General features: G+C 39.2%; 1 protein-coding gene across 1 annotated transcript in view; it reads left to right on the forward strand.

Moving 5' to 3' along the window:
* cadps2 (Ca++-dependent secretion activator 2) overlaps positions 1-17139 on the forward strand; it is a 249967-nt gene extending 232828 nt beyond the window's left edge. The window contains exons 27-28 of the mRNA XM_070446338.1: positions 13234-13338; positions 16045-17139. Coding sequence (XP_070302439.1) covers positions 13234-13338; positions 16045-16215 — 276 coding nt within the window. The 3' untranslated portion in view covers positions 16216-17139. The remainder of the gene's footprint in view (positions 1-13233; positions 13339-16044) is intronic.
* Positions 17140-19414: the final 2275 nt, after the last annotated feature.

A 19414-nucleotide genomic window follows, 5' to 3' on the forward strand; every position in this document is an offset into this window, starting at 1 on the left:
GCTACAGCTGGGAGTATGGGCCAGCGCCTTTCCATCTCGAGAGCATGAGCGTTGGCAAGTGAACTGTCTTTAGATGCGCTCTGCACAGAAGTGTTGAACGTACACCAACACCGAGACCGGGGTGGAAACAGCAACGTTCCGTTCTCATGTTTATCAATATGTTTCTCAGCATGTCGTGTTTGGCTTGCGTTTGGCTTGTGGCCCCACTCTGCGCTAGGCCAAGGTTGGGTGTGCTTGACTTCGGGCATCAAACGCTGGCAGTCAGGTAAAACAGTTAGACAAATATAATGTGCAAAGACTCTGTCCGATCGGACCCTTTTAGTGGTGCTTCCAGGTTGGGAGTTCAGCGAGAGTGACCCAGAAGTTCCTGCACGGCAGAGTTCAGTGCAAAGCGAAATTCAGGAAGATGTTGATCCCACCTTGTGTGCTGATCCCCCACGAATGAAGCAATCATCCCCTTCAGGTACGGTTTACCCTCTCGTCAGGTTGTCGTGAGGATGTAGGCTGTGGCAGCGGCAATTACACCCCAGTAGGTACAAACTCTTGTATATTCCTATAGACTGCGGACCCGGTCAGAGAGGATTTGGTCTGGGAATCCGAATCTAGGTAAAGAACCCTCCCGTCGCAGAATTAGCAGCAATGGCTGCATGCTAGTGCTTGCGGAGTGAAACAACTCCACCCAGGGGTAAATAGTTCCCGACTAGGCCACCAACTAAAACAAATTCATTCGGGATGGCCCCGGCGTGGAGCGAGGCAAAGGCGCCTGAGAGGTCAATATCCCAAATGTATCATTTGGGTGGGTTTAACACACGGGTCATGGCTGGCATTTTCGTCCAGCAGTGCTGGCCGAGAGGCAAACTCAGTATAATGTATATGACTGAGCAGACTTCACACTGCTGACAAGACTGCCGAGTATCAGACAGGCCGACAATGCGCTGGGCCAGTAAACCCAGCCTCTTTAAGCTCTCGGATACGTCTTACGAGAAACTCCTAGAGATGGCCACAGTCCCATGGGTGAGGGGGTAGCATCGATAAAGCATTGGATATATGCTGTGCACTCAATGTAGAATGGAATTGAAACCCGATAATGGGAAGCTGCTGGTACTTCTCCATCCTGCCTCTTGAATGTTTCGAAATACGACTGTATATCCCCGGAGATTTGGGAGCTCGCTATGCCGAAAGCAAGATAATAAAAAAACTTATCATGTGAAAAGCGAAAGCTCTGGGTTGAGTCTTCCTTCAGACAGACTTGCTTGTGAATCGGGCAGCGAGTGATGGGCAGCAGTCGCTTGCATGTAGGGGCTTTGGCCAGTACACGGGCTGCTCACTACGAGTCCACAAGAAGAAGAATCAAGAATGGTGTAGTGCAGCAGTTGGGACCAGTGAACTACTTGGTCTGTTTGGAGGACACTGGGGAAGATGTCAGGACGGTGCATGTTGTTGACCTAAAGCCTTGCTACCCTACGGCAGAAGAGCTGGATCGCAGGCAAAAGCAACACCTGCAGGAACTCTTTGTGGAGGACTCAGATGATGAGGACTTCCCTGGTTTTGGATAGCAGGAACATTAACTTGTCAAAGCCTGCATCCTCTCTGTTTCTACAGGCTTTGTTTTTTCATGGGGGGAGGAGTGTGGCGAAATCCTGCACTTAAGTGCGCTGCCACTTTAAGAGAGTATGAGCAGTAGGAAGGAGGAGATAAAAGAGCTCGTTAAGCTCTATTGGAGAGGAGCTATTGATTGGCGCGACAGTTTTTGTTGTGTGCTATGCTGCAGAGGTTTTTTGTTTGTCTTCAGCGTATGTGGTTGTATAGTGTTTGGATCAATCCTCGGTGTGATCGCTCAACGACGTGGTTGTTCTCATTTGGGACCGCGATGGTTATGGCTCAAATGGATTAGTAGCAACATTTGTTGCGAAGCGTTCAACTACAACCCAACATACCATCGGACAGTCAGACCGGATACCTGCACCCTCCAGACCACAGCTAAGCCCTCTCTTGTTATTTTTCTCTTTCTTTTCCTGCTATGTTCCAGTGCTTTACACTGCAACCGACTCTATTTCCTAAGTACATTGAAGTTTCATTGGAGCTGGACTAGTGTGTATATGAACACCACCCATTCATACCCTCTGCACTCCTCACCAGGAAGAGAATACAAACTATTGCCAATCCTCTGTGTGAGGACTGGTTTCATTCATTATTGTATGAAGTTGCTGTTTATTTGCTCTGCCATTATTGTTATATGAGGTATGTTTGGTGGGGTTACCAAGAATTGTGGAAGGACTGTGCTGTGATGTGGGATCTATAGGGTGTGTATTCTCTTTTCTCTCCGCTGGCTATCTGGTCAACAGGCTACACTCTAGGCAGTCTCTTCTGCTGATGTGTGTGGGTCTGGTAGTGGTACTCTCGCTGTTCTATTATTTCCTTCTTTCGGCAGGGTTAATACCTGCCTGGCGCCCGAACAAAATCTTCTTTACCTTTCTCTAATTAATACCGCTATAACTGTACACCTGTACGGTCTATGCAGCTATACATCTGTACTATCTATACACCTGTACTATCTATACAACAATGGCATTTACTGTAAACATCTATACTATCTATACACCTATACTATCAACTGTAAACGTCTATAGTATCTATACACCTATACTATCTACTGTATGCACCTATACTATCTACTGTATACACCTATACTATCTACACACCTATACTACATACTGTAAACATCTATACAATCTATACACTTAGTGCGGGTGTGTAGTTAGTATAAGTGTATAGATGTTTACGGTAGATAGTATAGGTGTATAGATATCAGAGGTGTGGACTCTCGAGTCAGAAATATGATGACTTGCAACTCGACTTTGACTTTAACACCAATGACTTGTGACTTGACTTGGACTTGAGCCTTTTAACTCGAACTGACTTGATACCCTCCCCAAGCCCAAATATAAAAAATTATGCTATTAAAAAAGTGTGCAGCGCATCATCTCTTCATTTAACGGATTAGAGTTTGAATCGGACAGCAGCCAGTCAAATTGTGCCAGCTGAGAAAAAGTTGTACGTGGCAGTGCAGAGGAACGTCGGCAGGTGAATTCAGATGGAGCCCTTGGAAAGATGATACCCAAAATTATTATTTTCGGATATAAAGACGACGCTGTATCAACAAAAAACGGATTGCAACTTGCAAAACATACGGGAAGAAAATTACAGTCGGAGGCGCAACGATTTCCAACTTTGTTCGACATTTGAAGCTGCACAATGAATGGTAAAACATGGCTAATATAACCGACAGCTATATATTTATACTTTACTAGTATATCATGTGGGGTAACGTAACGTTAAATCAATGAGCATCCACACAGTCAGTCAGTGCAGGAACGTGATCATTGCACTCAAGATTGAGCTACAACTGGCTAGGCAGTTGGTAGCCTAAATCCTGCCTGATGTTACTGCTATTTCTAAAACCATTGACAAGCGTTAGCCTACTGTAACCATACACAGAGTGTGTGTGTGTGTGTGTGTGTTAAGGTTGGGCAATTGTGTACAAGCCTACATCGCCCGATGGCGCAACATAGCGATCCTCGATAGTCAATCACTATTGGGGGGGCGGGGTCTTTCTCATGGCTACCCATGTATTTCCATGGAAATATAATGTTTGTTTGGAAAGTAATAAATATATAGATTTTTAAAAAGCATTCATGATTTGCATAAATGTAGTATACTATTACTCTTGTTAAAAATAGGAAATGGTATGACATTTGGTGAAGAGTACATTATGACTTGTTTAGGACTTGAGACTTGTCTGGATACTTGACGGTCTTGACTTGAGACTTGACTCGGACTTGCCTGTCTTGACTTGGGACTTGAGCGCCAAGACTTGAGACTTACTTGTGACTTGTAAAACAATGACTTGGTCCCACCTCTGATAAATAGTATAGGTGTATACAATAGATAGTATAGGTATATAGATTGTATAGGTGTATAGATACTATAGATGTTTACAGTAGATAGTATAGGTTTGTAGATATAGTATAGGTTTGTAGATATACTATCTACTGTAAACATCTATACTAACTATACACCTATACTATCTACACACCTATACTATCTACACACCTATACTATCTACTGTATACACCTATACTATCTACTATCTACTGTAAACATCTATACTACTATACCACCTATGCTAACACTACTAACTATACACCTGTACTAACTATACACCTGTATTAACTATACACCGTACTAACTATCCACCTGTACTATCTATACCGCTGTAGTATCTACTGTATACCATAATACTATCTACACACACATACGATCTACTGTAAACATCTATACACCTATACATCCTACTGTATACAGCCTTATTACTGTATAACCTGTATTATCTATACCCTATACTATCTACTAGTTACACCTATACACATATACTATCTACTGTAAACATCTTACAAACTATACACTATACTAACTATACCTCTGTTTCTAACTATAACACTTGTACTAACTATACACCTGTATTATCTATACACCTATACTATCTACTATCTAATAGGTACACCTATACTATCTACACACCTATGGCTATCTATTGTAAACATTCTATACTAACTATGAAACTATGCTAACTATCACCTATGCTAAACTATACACCTATAGCTACTTATACTCCAATGCTGCTAATTACACCTGTGCTAACTATACACTGTGTAATCTAGACTCTATCTATCTGCATACTATCTACTGTATACACCTATACTACTATACACCTATCCATCCACGTATACAGCTTATCTACTGTAATACACCTATACCATCTACATTATATACAGCCTTGACTACTCTATACACCTATATCGATCTACTGTATACACCTTAACGATCTAACTGTATACACCTATACGATCTCCTGTATACACCATACGATCTACTGTATTACACCTATACGATCTACTGTATATCACGCTGTATTATTTACTGTATACACCTAATCTATCTACTGTATACCCTAGACTATTATGTATACACCTATATAATCTATATACCTATACTAATTATACAGCTGTACTACAAACCCAGCAAAAAAAGAAACATCCTCTCACTGTGTCTATTTTCAGCAAACTTAACATATGTAAATATTTGTATGAACATAACAAGATAACAACTGAGACATAAACTGAACAAGAGATCACAGACATGTGACTGACGGAAATAGAAATATGTGTCCTGAACAAAGGATGGTCAAAATCAAAAGTACAGTCAGTATCTGGTGTGGCACCAGCTGGCATTAAAATAATGCAGTGCATCTCCTCATGGAACAGCACCAAGATTTACCAGTTCTTGTGTGAGATGTTACCCCACTCTTCCACCAAGGCACCTGCAAGGTCCCGACATTTTGGGAGGAATGGCACTTGCCCTCCACCTTCCTGATCCAACAGGTCCAGACTTGCTCATGTGATTGAGATCGGGCTCTTCGCTGGCCATGGCAGAACACTGAACATTCCTGTCTTGCAGGAAATCAACACCACAGAACGAGCAGTATGGCTGGTGGGCATTGTCATGCTGAAGGTCATGTCTGGATGAGCCTGCAGGAAGGGTACCACGAGGGAGGAGGATGTCTTCCCTGTAACACCTGCGTTGAGATTGCCTGCAGTGACAACAAGCTCAGTCCGATGATGCTGTGACAACCGCGCCCAGACCATGACGGACGGTCCACCTCCAATCGATTCCGCTCCAGAGTACAGGCCTCGGTGTAACGCTCATTCCTTCGATTGATAACAGCAAATCTTGCCATCATAGTTGTTTTCGAATGCAGTTGAAGAACTTTGAAAGTCTTGAAATATTCATATTGACTGCCCTTAAAGTAATGATGGACTGTAGTTTCTCTTTGCTTATCTGAGCTGTTCTTGCCAATAATATGTCAAGAACAGTTTTTTATTTGTTTTATTGACGCTTGTCTTGTCTTTTGTAATCTCTGCTGATGCTTGTGGTGATCAATCAATTTTCATGTTTGGGATCAATAAACTACTTTACCTGTAGAAGTGTGATTTGAATTATAAAATGCCTATGGGATGAGTTTGATGCATGTTTAATTCTGTTGGTGGATCCACACTACGATGGTTTGTCATCTTATTCAAATTTGTTTATTGCTTATATTTCTTTAAATCCGCTTTCAATCACATTTTTAAAGACACTTCAGAACATTGCCCTCAGCCACTTTGTATAGAAGATTCATATTTTCACACAAGGTGATATGGATTCAAAGGATAACAGTGTGCAAAATAAGCCATCATACATTAAAAAAACGGCTACTGAAGAACACCTGAATGTGTGAGTCAGATGAGGTTCACGTCCCTTGCTTTGAAATCAGAATACATAACAATGTGTTTGTAAATGTCTTTGTAGTTATATTACAAGGCCTCTACACTCTCTCCCTGGCCACACAGAATGACAGAATGTTCATTCTTGCTATTCTAAATTTATGCAAATAATCTCATACAAGGTTAAATTCAATTAAGTCTCTGGTATATTATACTGGTGTAGTATACAGTGGCTTCAGAAGGTATTCACACCCCTTGACCTTTTCCAATTGTGTTGTTGCAAGAGCCTGAATATAAATGGATTCAATTGTGATTTTTGTGTCACTGGCCTACACACACTATAACCCATATGTCCAAAGTGCAAATATGTTTTTCAGTTTTTTTACAAATTAATTAAAAATTAAAAGCTGAATTGTCTTGAGTCATAAGTATTCAAACCACTTTGTTATGTTAAGCCTAAGTAAGTTCAGGGAGTAAAAATGTTCTTAACAAGTCACATAAGTTTGCAATAGTGTTTAACACATACAATATCTTTTAAGTTTCCTCGGTCCGAGCATTGAATTTCATACCAGATTCAACAACATAGACCAGGAGGTTTTCAATGCCTCGCAAAGAAGGGCACCTATTGGAAGATAGCAACAACAACAAAAAAAGGAAACATTGAATTCTTTGCCATGGGTGAGTTATTTCATTATGGATGGTGTATCAATACACCCAGTCCACTAAAGATACAGGCGTTCTTCCTCACTCAGTTGCCGCAGAGGAAGGAAACTGCTCGGGAATTTCACCATGAGGCCAATGGTGACTTTAAAACAGAGTTCAGAGTTTAATTCCTTGTGATAGGAGAAACTGAGAATGGATCAAAAAAATTGTAAGTTACTCACAATACGAACCTAATGACAATGTGAAAAGAAGGAGCCTGCACCGAAATACAAAGCAATTAACTTTTTGTCCTGAATACAAAGCGTTGTGTTATGTTTGGGGCAAATCCAATATATTACTGAGAACCGCTCTCCATATTCTTAAGCATGGTAGTGGCTGCATCATGTTATAGTATGCTTTGTAATCGTTAGGAATGGGGAGTTTTTTTTCAGGATAAAAAAAACACTAAATGGAGCCAAGCACAGACAAAATACTAGAGGAAATACCTGGTTCCGTCTGATTTCCTCCAGACACTGGGAGATTATTCACCTTTCAGCAGGACAATAACTTAAAACACAGGCAAAATAATCACTGGAGGTAGTTACCAGAAGAAGTGATGTGTTGAGTGGCGAGTTACAGTTTCGACTTAAATCTGCTTGATAATTATGGCAAGACATGAAAATGGTTGTCAATGATCAACAACCAATTTGAAACGACTAGAATAATAATTTGTACAATCCAGGTGTGCAAAGCACTCAGAGACTTACCCAGAAAGATTCACAATTGTGATCTCTGCGAAGGTGATTCTAAAGAAGTATTTATTCCGTGGTGTGAATATTCTGTAAATGAGGTAATTTCTGTATTTCATTTTCAATACATTTGCGAAAATCTCTAAAAACGTGTTTTCACTTTGTCGTTATGGGGTATTGTGTGTCGATGGGTGAGAGGAAAAAATGTATTAAATCAATTTTGAATTCAGTCTGTAACACAAAATGTGGATAAGTCACGGGGTATGAATACTTTCTGAAGGCACTGTAGATAACATCGTAGATGGTGTATAGTTAGTATATGTTATGGATAGTAAAGGTTAATGCAGTAGATAGAATAGGTGTATACAGTAGATAGTGTAGGTTAAAGATGTACAGGTGTATAGTCTAGGTGTATAAAGTAGATAGTATAGGGTGTTTACACGTAGATTAGTAAGGCGTATAGGCCTTGCAAAAGTATTCACCCCCTTGGCATTTTTCCTATTTTGTTGCATTACAACCTGTAATTTAAATTGATTTTTATTTGGATTTCATGTAATGGACATGCACAAAATAGTCCGAATTGGTGAAGTGAAATAAAAAATTTAAAAAAATTGTACAAAACGGAAAAGTGGTGCGTGCATATGTATTTTGCTATGAAGCCCCTAAATCAGATTTGGTGTGACCAATTACCTTCAGAAGTCACATAGTTAGTTAGATTTCACACAGATGGACTTTATTTAAGTGTCACATGATCTCAGTATATATACACCTGTTCTATAAGGCCCCAGAGTCTGCAACACCACTAAGCAAGGGGCACCACCAAGCAAGCTCCACCATGAAGACCAAGGAGTTCGCCAAACAGGTCAGGGACAAAGTTGTGGAGCTGTACAGATCAGGGTTGGGTTGTAAAAAAATATCCTAAACTTTGAACATCCCACGGAGCACCATTAAATCCATTATTAAAAAATGGAAAGAATATGGCACCAGAACAAACCTGCCAAGAGAGGGCCGCCCACCAAAACTCACAGACCAGGCAAGAAGGGCATTATTCAGAGAGGCAACAAAGAGACCAAAGATAACCCTGAAGGAGCTGCAAAGCTCCATAGTGGAGATTGGAGTATCTGTCCGTAGGACCACTTTAAGCCATACAATCCACAGAGCTGGGCTTTACGGAAGAGTGTCCAGAAAAAAGGCCATTGCTTTTCTGAAATAAATAAGCAAACACGTTTGGTGTTTGCCAAAAGGCATGTGGGAGACTCTCCAAACATATGGAAGAAGGTACTCTGGTYRRATGAGACTAAAATGTAGCTTTTTGGCCATCAAGGAAAACATGTCTGGCGCAAACCCAACACCTCTCATCACCCCAAGAACACCATCGCCACAGTAAAGCATCGTGTGGCAGCATCATGCTGTGGGGATGTTTTTCATTGGCAGGGACAGGGAAATTGGTCAGAATTGAAGGAATGATGGATGGCACAAAATACAGAGACATTTTTGACGGAAACCTGTTTCAGTCTTCAAGAGATTTGAGACTGGGACGGAGGTTCACCTTCCAGCAGGGCAATGACCCTAAGCATACTGCTAAAGCAACACTCGAGTGGTTTAATGGGAAACATTTAAATGTCTTGGAATGGCCTAGTCAAAGCTCAGACCTCAATCCAATTGAGAATCTGTGGTATGACTTAAAGATTGCCGTCAACCAGCGGAACCCATCCAGCTTGAAGTTTTGGCTTGAAAAATGGGCCTTTGAAGAAAGGTGTGTGTATATATAGTACAGGTGTATAGGTGTAGATAGTTTAGGCGTGTAGATAGTATAGGTGTATACAGTAGATAGTATAGGTGTATACAGTAGATAGTATAGGTGTATAGGTGTTTACAGTAGTTAGTATAGGTAAAGGTGTATACAGTAGATAAAAGCATATAGATAGTATAGCTGTATCGATAGTATAGGTGTGTAGGTAGTGTAGGTGTTTACAGTAGATATTATTGGTATAGGTGTATAGATAGTATAGGTGTATACAGTAGATTTTATAGGTGTATAGGTATATAGAGAGTATAGGTGTATAGAGAGTACAGGTGTATACAGTAGGTAGTATAGGTGTATAGATAGTATAGCTGTGTAGATAGTATAGGTGTGTAGATGGTAAAGGTGTTTACAGTAGATAATATAGGTGTATAGATAGTATAAGTGTTTACAGTAGATAATATATCGCAGGTGTGATGTTCGGATGTACCGATCATGTGCAGGTGTTGTTACACGTGGTCTGCCACTGCGAGGACGAACAGCTATCCATCCTGTCTCCCTGTAGTGCTCTCTTAGGCGTCTCACAGTACGGACATTGCAATTTATTGCCCTGGCCACATCTGCAGTCCTCATGCCTCCTTGCAGCATGCCTAAGGCACGTTCACGCAGATGAGCAGGGAGCCTGGGCATCTTTCTTTTGGTGTTTTTCAGAGTCCGTAGAAAGGCCTCTTTAGTGTCCTAAGTTTTCATACCTGTGACCTTAATTGCCTACCGTCTGTAAGCTGTTAATGTCTTAACGACCGTTCCACAGGTGCATGTTCATTAATTGTTTAATGGGAAACAGTGTTTAAACCCTTTACAATGAAGATCTGTGAAGTTATTATCTTAGAAAGACAGGGTCCTGAAAAGGGGATTTTTTTTTTCCTGAGTTCAGTTAGTACTGGTGTATACAGTAGATAATATAGGTGTATAGATAGTATAGGCGTATAGATAGTGTAGGTGTATAGATGATATATATGTTTACAGTAGATAGTATAGGTAAATAGTTAGTACTGGCGTATACAGTAGATAATATAGGTGTATATATAGTATAGGCGTATAGATAGTGTAGGTGTATAGATGATATATATGTTTACAGTAGATAGTATAGGTAAATAGTTAGTATAGGTTTATACAGTAGATCATTTAGGTGTATAGATGGATAGTATAGGTGTTTACAGTAGTTAGTGTGTAGATAGTATAGGTGTTTACAGTAGATAGTATAGGTGTTTACTGTAGATAGTATAGGTATATAGTTAGTATAGGTGTATAAAATAGATAATATAGGTGTTTAGATAGTATAGGTGTATGGATAGTATAGTTGTATACAGTAGATTGTATAGGTGTATGGATAGTATAGTTGTATACAGTAGATTGTATAGGTATATGGTTAGCATTGGTGTATACGTTAGATAGTGTAGGTGTATAGATAGTATAGGTGTTTACAGTAGATAGTATAGCTATTATAGTTGTTTACATTAGATAGTATAGGTGTGTAGATAGTATAGGTTTTTACAGTAGATAGTATAGGCGTATAGATGGTATAGGTGTTTACAGTAGATAGTATAGGTGTATAGATAGTATGGCACATAGATAGTATAGGTGTATAGCTAGTATGGGTATAGATAGTATAGGTGTATAGATTTTAAAGGTGTAGATAGTATAGCATATAGATAACATAGGTGTATAGATTGTGTAGATAGTATAGGTTTTTACAGTAGATAGTATAGGCGTATAGATAGTACAGCTGTATAGATAGTATAGGATGTGAACCCTTTTGTTAATACCTGGATTTCTGCATAAATTGGTCATAAAATGTTATCTGATCTTCATCTAGGTCACACCAATAGACGAACACAGTCTGCTGAAACTAATAATACGTTTTCATGTCTTTATTGAGCACACCTTGTCAACATTCACAGTTTAGGGTGGAAAAAGTATTTGAACCCTTGGATTTAATAACTGGTTGACCCTCTGGCAGCAATAACCTCAACCAATTGTTTTCTGTAGTCAGGAGAAATTTCAGACCATTCCTCTTTACAAAACTGCTTCAGATCAGCAATATTCTTAGGATGTCTGGTGTGAACTGCTTTCTTGAGGTCATGCCACAGCATCTCAATCGGGTTGAGGTCAGGACTCTGACTGGGCCACTCCAGAAGTCGTATTTTCTTCTGTTAAAGCCATTCTGTTGTTGATTTACTTCTGTGTTTTGGGTCATTGTCCTGTTGCATCACCCAACTTCTGCTGAGCTTCAGTTGGCTGACAGATAGCCTAACATTCTCCTGCAAAATGTCTTTATAAACTTGGGAATTCATTTTTGCAAGCTGTCCAGGCCCTGAGGCAGCAAAGCAGCCCCAAACCATGATGCTCCCTCAACCATACTTTCCAGTTTGGATGACATTTTGATGTTGGTRTGCTGTGCCTTTTTTTTCTCCACACATAGTGTTGTGTGTTCCTTCCAAACAGCTCAACTGTACTTTCATCTGTCTACAGAATATTTTTCCAGTAGCACGGTGGAACATCCAGGTGCACTTTTGCAAACTTCAGATGTGCAGCAATGTTTTTTTTAGACAGCAGTGGCTTCTTCTGTGGTGTCCTCCCATGAACACCATTCTTAAGTGTTTTACATATCGTACTCTTCAACAATGTTAGCATGTTCCAGAGATTTCTGTAAATCTTCAGCTGACACTCTGGGATTCTTTTTAACTTCATTGAGCATTCTGCACTGTGCTCTTACAGTCATCTTTGCAGGACCGCCACTCTTAGGGAGAGTAGCAACAGTGCTGAACTTTCTCCATTTATGGACAATTTGTCTTACCGTGGACTGATGAACATCAAGGCTTTTAGAGATACTTTCGTAACCCTTTCCAGCTTTATGCAAGTCAATAATTATTGATCTTAGGTCTTCTGAGATCGCTTTTGTCCGAGGCATGGTTCACATCAGGCAATGCTTCTTGTGAATAGTAAACTCAAATTTTGTGAGTTTTTTATAGGACAAGGCAGCTCTAACCAACATCTCCAATCTTGTATCATTGATTGGACCCCAGTTAGCTGACTCCAATTAGCTTTTGGAGAAGTCATTAGCCTAGGGGTTCACATACTTTTTCCAACCTACACTGTGAATGTTTAAGCACACTCTGTTTGTCTATTGTTGTGTCTTAGAGGAAGATCAGATCAATTTGATGACCAATTTATGCAAAAATCCAGGTAATTCCAATGGGTTCACATACTTTTTCTTGCCACTGTATAAAATATATATAACACTTTTTGGTTACTACATGATTCCATATGTGTTGTTTCATAGTTTTGATGTCTTCACTATTACTCTACAATGTAGAAAATTGTAAAAGATAAAGAAAAACCCTTGAATGAGTTGGCGTGTCCAAACTTTTRACTGGTACTGTATATATATAAATATATATATATATTATGTCCCACCCACTTATAAAACCAAGGTTGCGCCACTGCTATTTCCTGTTGTAATAACAACACTTAACACATTCCAGACAACCGTTAGTGTATCCCTAGCCATCTAGCTTACCTAAATTACATTCGCTAACATAGCATTGTTACTTATATCTTCTGTTACTTCATGGTTCATTCTTACAACCACATATTTGCCTATGACAGATGTAGCGTATAGAATTATTGTACCTTGACATGTTGCTTTATCTACTGTGTACCTCAGTTCAAATAGATGTATATGCTGATTATTTTTGTGTGTGTTTGTACACAGCAATGGTACACCAGCTCCATGAAGGGGGTGTGTGCGTGGCTGACAGACAGACTGGACCTTCAGCTCCACATGTACCAGCTGAAAACACTCATCAAGATTGTCAAGGTAACGCGCATTGTTGTGGTGTGAGTGTACACTGTCAACATTCACAATAATGTTTATTTTTTTGCTTATTTTTTATATATCTGATTTTGAACATTTAGTCTAGTCAGCGCCAGATTAATGCAGAGGCTTAAATGGGCTGAAGCCTAGGGGGTCCTAAAATAAATAGATAAGCAAATATATACTGTAGGTACACTGAGTGTACAAAACATTAGGAACACCTTCCTAATATTGAGTTGCACCTCCTTTTGCCCTCAGAATAGCCTAAATTCTTCAGAGCATGGACTCTACAAGGTGTCAAAAGCATTCCACAGGGATGCTGGCCAATGTTGACTCCAATGCTTCCCACAGTTGTGTCAAGTTGGCTGGATGTCATTTGGGTGGTGGACCATTATTGATACACACGGGAAACTGTATAGCGTGAAAAGTTGCAGTTCTTGACACCAACCGGTGTGCCTGGCATCTACTACTATACCCCGTTCAATGGCACTTAAATCTTTTGTCTTGCCCATTCACCCTCTGAATGGCACACATACACATTCCATGTCTCAAGGCTTACAAATCCTTCTTTAAACTGTCTCCTTCCCTTAATCTACACTGATTTTAAGTGGATTTAACAAGTGACATCAATAATGGTTTCATAGCTTTCACCTGGTCTGTTTATGTCATGAAAAGAGCAGAGGTTCCTAATCTTTTATACACTCAGTGTATTAAATAAGTAGTATAAAAAATATATATATTTGACTGCAACCTCCAACCACAGGAGGACTCAGGAGCCCGCTCTCAATGAGTGTAGACAGAGTACTGCCACTCTGCTAATAATCAGATGGGGGAGGAAAGTAGGTAGGGGTCCCACGTAGGTAACTAAGGGGCCCTGCCTTGGATGGGTAACTGATTCAGGGCCGGCCCTAGCCTTTTGGGGACCTTAAGCGGGCAAAACACTTTAGTCGCCCCCCTTTTGAGCGCAGAAAGAAAGTTAATTTCCTGCAACTCTACACATTCTGCCATGGAGTGTAGAGAACATGTTGCAGTTTTATTAAAGTAAGTTTAAGCAGTTCTAATCATTTTGCCATGGGGTGGAGAGTCATTTTTGAAGTTTTAAAACGAATTACCTGCAATTCTAAACATTTTGCCATGAATTATGTCACGTTAATGATATCTGAGTGAGAGTGACTAACAAAATCAATAGGGGCCATGTGTGCCCGGTTGGTATTCGGGCCAGGATTACTACAAGTTTAGATAGCTGGCTAGACTAACTTAAATAACAACAGCTGTGATGGAAACCAGGAAGTTTCAGTACAATGTTATAAATGCAGACAGATCATTTGTTCATTCCACATGGTGGTATCTTTTTGTGTCGGTAAAATGAATTATGCCAGAAATGGTGGTGGAAATATTGTTTTCTAAATATTGATATAATAACGATAGAATGGAAGGTAACTTGGAGTCACATGATGATATGGTGTGTGGTCCTCCCACTGACTTGAGAAACCATGCAGTCTATTAGACTGAAGATGAAGTTCTGATGAACTTCACAGGGGGGTGAAAGTGCACGGTGATGAGCTTCATGCTCCTTTCTAGTAAGTATCGAGGTTCTTATTTTTGGTGATATGATTGATCCTTGACTGCCGTTTGACAAATAAAAATATTATTTCCATAATAATCAAATTTGATAGACTAGCCTACCTGCACAGCCTACCCGCACCATATCTGTGAGCTGTTGGCTAGAGCAGGGTTTTCCCGGTGCATCATCACGCACTGACTCTGTTTGGTGGAAACACCAATGGTGGGAAAATGAGATTTTTTTGGTTTATGCAGATTTTTTAATATTCACAAGAAAATCTGTTGCCAATTGGATGGGATTGTGTATCCTACTCTGAGCAGTAAGTAGAGACCCCAACTGAGTACCCCCCCCCCCCCCCCACTGCATTCTCTACCAGAAAGTTGGTTGGCCCTCTTTGATATCACGTAGGTTGATACATTGCTATGTTTTCAATTACAGTGCATTCGGAGGTATTCAGTCCCCTTGACTTTTTCCACATTTTGTTACTGAATACTTTCCCGAATGCAAAGTATAAAGCCCTTTTACAAAACTCCCACTGTACCTGTCATTACTAACCTTTAGAGATATGAGTTACCACACCTGGTCTCAGGGATGGATAACTGGTCTCTACTGAGTTAGTTAAATCAGATTTTTTTTTAAATTGCACTGAATTTGTGGAACGATCTTCAAATTGTTGTTAAATGTGATGTTTCAGAAAGCTGATTGAGGACCTTATTACTGATGAATGTGTTTGTTCTTTATGATCCTGTTTTTCTTTCTGCTTGCATTTTGGATTTATATTTTGATGTGTATATTTTGTGTAATTCACGGCTCATCTGTAAAAAAAAAAAAAGACCTTGGTCTCAGTATGACTCCCTGGTCAAAAAAAGTATATTTACATTTTAAATATGAACAGTTGGCACCTAGATTGAGTACACTCAGACATTGGAGCCCAATTTGGATGGACCTATTGAAGAAGACCACAGTGGCCTTGAGTCTTGCCTTTGTCCAAATCTGTTCAGTTCCACTATTCAGCACACAACAGGCTATTGTTCCACCATTCAAACCTGACAGTCTATTCTGTTCTGACCATTCACACTCAGTCTCGGTTTCCCATTGAGAGACACCTCCATGTTCTGTGTTTTTCTGTTTGGTTTCACCCACAGAAGACCTACCGAGACTTCCGGCTCCAAGGAGTCCTGGATGGAACCCTGAACAACAAGAGCTATGAGACCGTCTACAACCGCCTCACCGTAGAGGAGGCCACCATGGCGGTCAAGGCTGGCGACGGTCTCCAAGGCATCACCATGAGGGACAGTGATGAGGAGGATGGGTGAACCTCTCCCTATAGCGCCAAGTCTGGTGACCCTCGCATATAGACTGAAATGGGAAGTGTGCATGTAGGTGTACAGGAGATGGGAGGGGTGGAGATTACGTGTGTGTGTGTGTGTGTGTGTGTGTGTGTGTGTGTGCAACAGAAGGAGATGGAGGGCTTGTAGAACACACACTTAAGTCTATGATGAAAACATCCATCGTTGTGATCCCCCCTCCCCCACTTACTCCAGTAGTGGCTACCTTCACAGCCATAATGATAATGATGTCAGTACAGCTCAGTGGTCGCCAACTGGTAGCCTTCAGTGCAGTTTCCGTTTGTTTATTTAATTTGTTTGTTGGTTTCTTTGTACTTTATTTTAATAGTGATGTAGATCAAGAAAAAAGAAACAAGTTGTGCTCTTATGGTTACCTAGATACAATCATGCCAATTGAAACAGGTTTCAGAGGTCTCGCCAATTGCAGGTCCATTCTGTGGTAAATGTACAAAGTGCATTGTGAGGACATGAGTACATTTCAGGGTGCTTATGAGGACATTGAGGTTGTTCTTACATAATCACCCTGAAAGAGCGACGATACAGCCAATATACATATATTTATGCTCTACTGTATGAATGTAATGCATTGGCTAAAGTGCTACATTGTCATTTAATGTATTTAGGCTATGCTTGAGTGTGTTATCCTTCACAAGAGTTGGACACAATATACATTCAAAGCTGTGTCCAATAGGCTAAAGCTGATTGATAGAGTGAATTATGTTTTGAATCTGAATTGATGTCTTAACTGTAATATTTCAATGAGTTTGTGGAGTTCAAAGACAAAACGAATGGGCAACAATATAGGAAATATATTTCTATTGTCTTCTGTGCACCTGTTTTTATTCAGGTGTGAATGTTCTAAGTGTTAGAATTAAAGTGTTTTTAAAGCAATCATGGTGTCCTGAATTTCTCCATAAACTATATTAACAGCCCAATCTGTAATAAAGATCCTTTTATTGTTCAGGTGGTGGACAGAGCTGGGGAAATCTAACACTCTCAAATTAGTAAATGGAGCTATACATATTTTAAAGATCTATATTGTTTGCTAAAATACTTATATCACAACAAAAACAAACAATTGAGTAATGCAAAATATATAAACATTTAAGTTGTGTTCTTCAAAAATCATATACCATTACCTAATATACAAATTGTGAAGTTCTTACAAGTTGTGACAAACTATTTGCCATCAGTTTATAGTTTTGTTAGTATAGACTCCATCTTGATCTCGACATTGACTGTCATATGTTGGCTTAATATTGAATAAAGCCTAATAGCTATTTTGTTTTGTTCTCAAAATTATCTGAATTTTCCCGAACTGGTAAATTTATTGAGACACGACAACCTCAATTCAACGAATCATCTGTTCAATTTTATCATGGGCAGACTATACAACATGACACACACACATTGTGTTTTCGTTGAGTTTACATATTTTCAAAATAAATGCAAGTGATGGGGAGAAGTGAGCATCAGGCAACCTCTGCCCACGTCCAGCTGTCCGTCTGTCTCCGCTAGCATCACGTCGTTCTGCCGGGGACTTAACCAATCAGAATATCCCCATATGTAGGCTATTCATTACTGACAGAATCTAATTACACATTAGTTAATGGTCGGTTAGTTGATGATTGAGGCAGTATTATAATTTGTGAAGGCTTAAGTCAGCCTAGGTCCAATGTTTTTTTTGCTAAAAATAATCATAAGACAATATGAATTGGGCTACACTACTACATTATAGAAAGGACTATAAGCAATATGGGTTCATTTTCAAAATATGCCTAATAGGAGTCTACTGAAGGAGGTGTATTAAAAAAAAAGAAATAGGCCTATAGGCTAGTTTTGGTCTGGAGCATTGCATTTTCACAACAGAAACGATTCTTTCCCATATTAAAAGAAAGGTTCTCCTGCAGTTATGCCTATTCATTTTCGTTACACATCTGATAATAATTTGTCTTTCAGCATATAGGTCTAACCTTACATTATATTGGTGAAGTGTAATTTATTTTAGCAATGATTCAGTAACGTTTAGCTTAACAGGAAAGGTAAATAATATCTAATTATATATGCTATGTTTAATCATACTTATGCATTGAGATTAATAATATGCCTAATGATAATGGTAAACCATGTAGGCCTATAGGCTGAAAACATTTATCGGCTATACTTAGACTTATTATTATTCTTGTTATTATTGTTAGTAGTATTATTATTACTAGCCTATTATTATTAGTCTATTATTATGCATCACTGTTTATACCTGAGCTGCGTTCTCATTGATTTACCTAAATGATCCTTGCAATAGAAGTGAGCAGTATCGTATTCTCTTCATGCCATAGACTAAGAATTTAAGGAAAATAAAACACGGCATTAACGCAAATTTAAACCCAAACTTGGTGTAATTATACAAGATTTTAACGTCATTCAACTGATGACGCATAATTTATAATTCTATGAAAGATGTATGGGTCTAAATCCCACCGCATTAATGAAAAGCAAAGCCAAGCCATATGGGTTTCAGTCAGGTCTCCAAAATCTTCAACAGAAAGAAATTCGAGCAGCAGAATGCATCCCGCTATATCTCTTAAAGCTATAGGCTATTTAACACCAAACAGATAGCATTTTAACCAAGAAATCAACTTAAAATATAGTCACTTATGAATTTCGACAATATTGTATATATTTTTAATAACACTAATCATTACTCCAATAATTATGCAATAACAATAATAATAATAATGTATTGTTACTTTTTGTGCTACTTAAATTAGAAGAAAAACAACGTCAATATATTATTTTATATCTATTTATAGGCCGATCTCTTTATAGTCGGTGAAATTCCTTCATCATTCATTTCTCAATGTAGCCTATATTTTTTCATTTCAACTGAAAGAAATCAAACACTGTGGACCTAAGTCTGAATAAAGATTGCTGTAACTGAAGAAATGTTCAATCAATGCGCATATTTACCTTTTCTTATTGTCATGATTGTCATTGAGCATCCGTCTGGATACGCCCAGATGAAACGTTCCACCGTATTACCAATGTCATTTCGCCCGGAACAGGGTACAAGCTTTCATTACTCTATATTTGCTAGAGTATTTATTGCGCTGATACAAAGTAGGGTACACCTCTGTTGATTGCTCAAACTCTCTATAGTCCTTGAGGC

Source organism: Salvelinus sp. IW2-2015, linkage group LG13 (assembly GCF_002910315.2).
Source record: "Salvelinus sp. IW2-2015 linkage group LG13, ASM291031v2, whole genome shotgun sequence".
Classification (NCBI taxonomy): Eukaryota; Metazoa; Chordata; class Actinopteri; order Salmoniformes; family Salmonidae; genus Salvelinus; species Salvelinus sp. IW2-2015.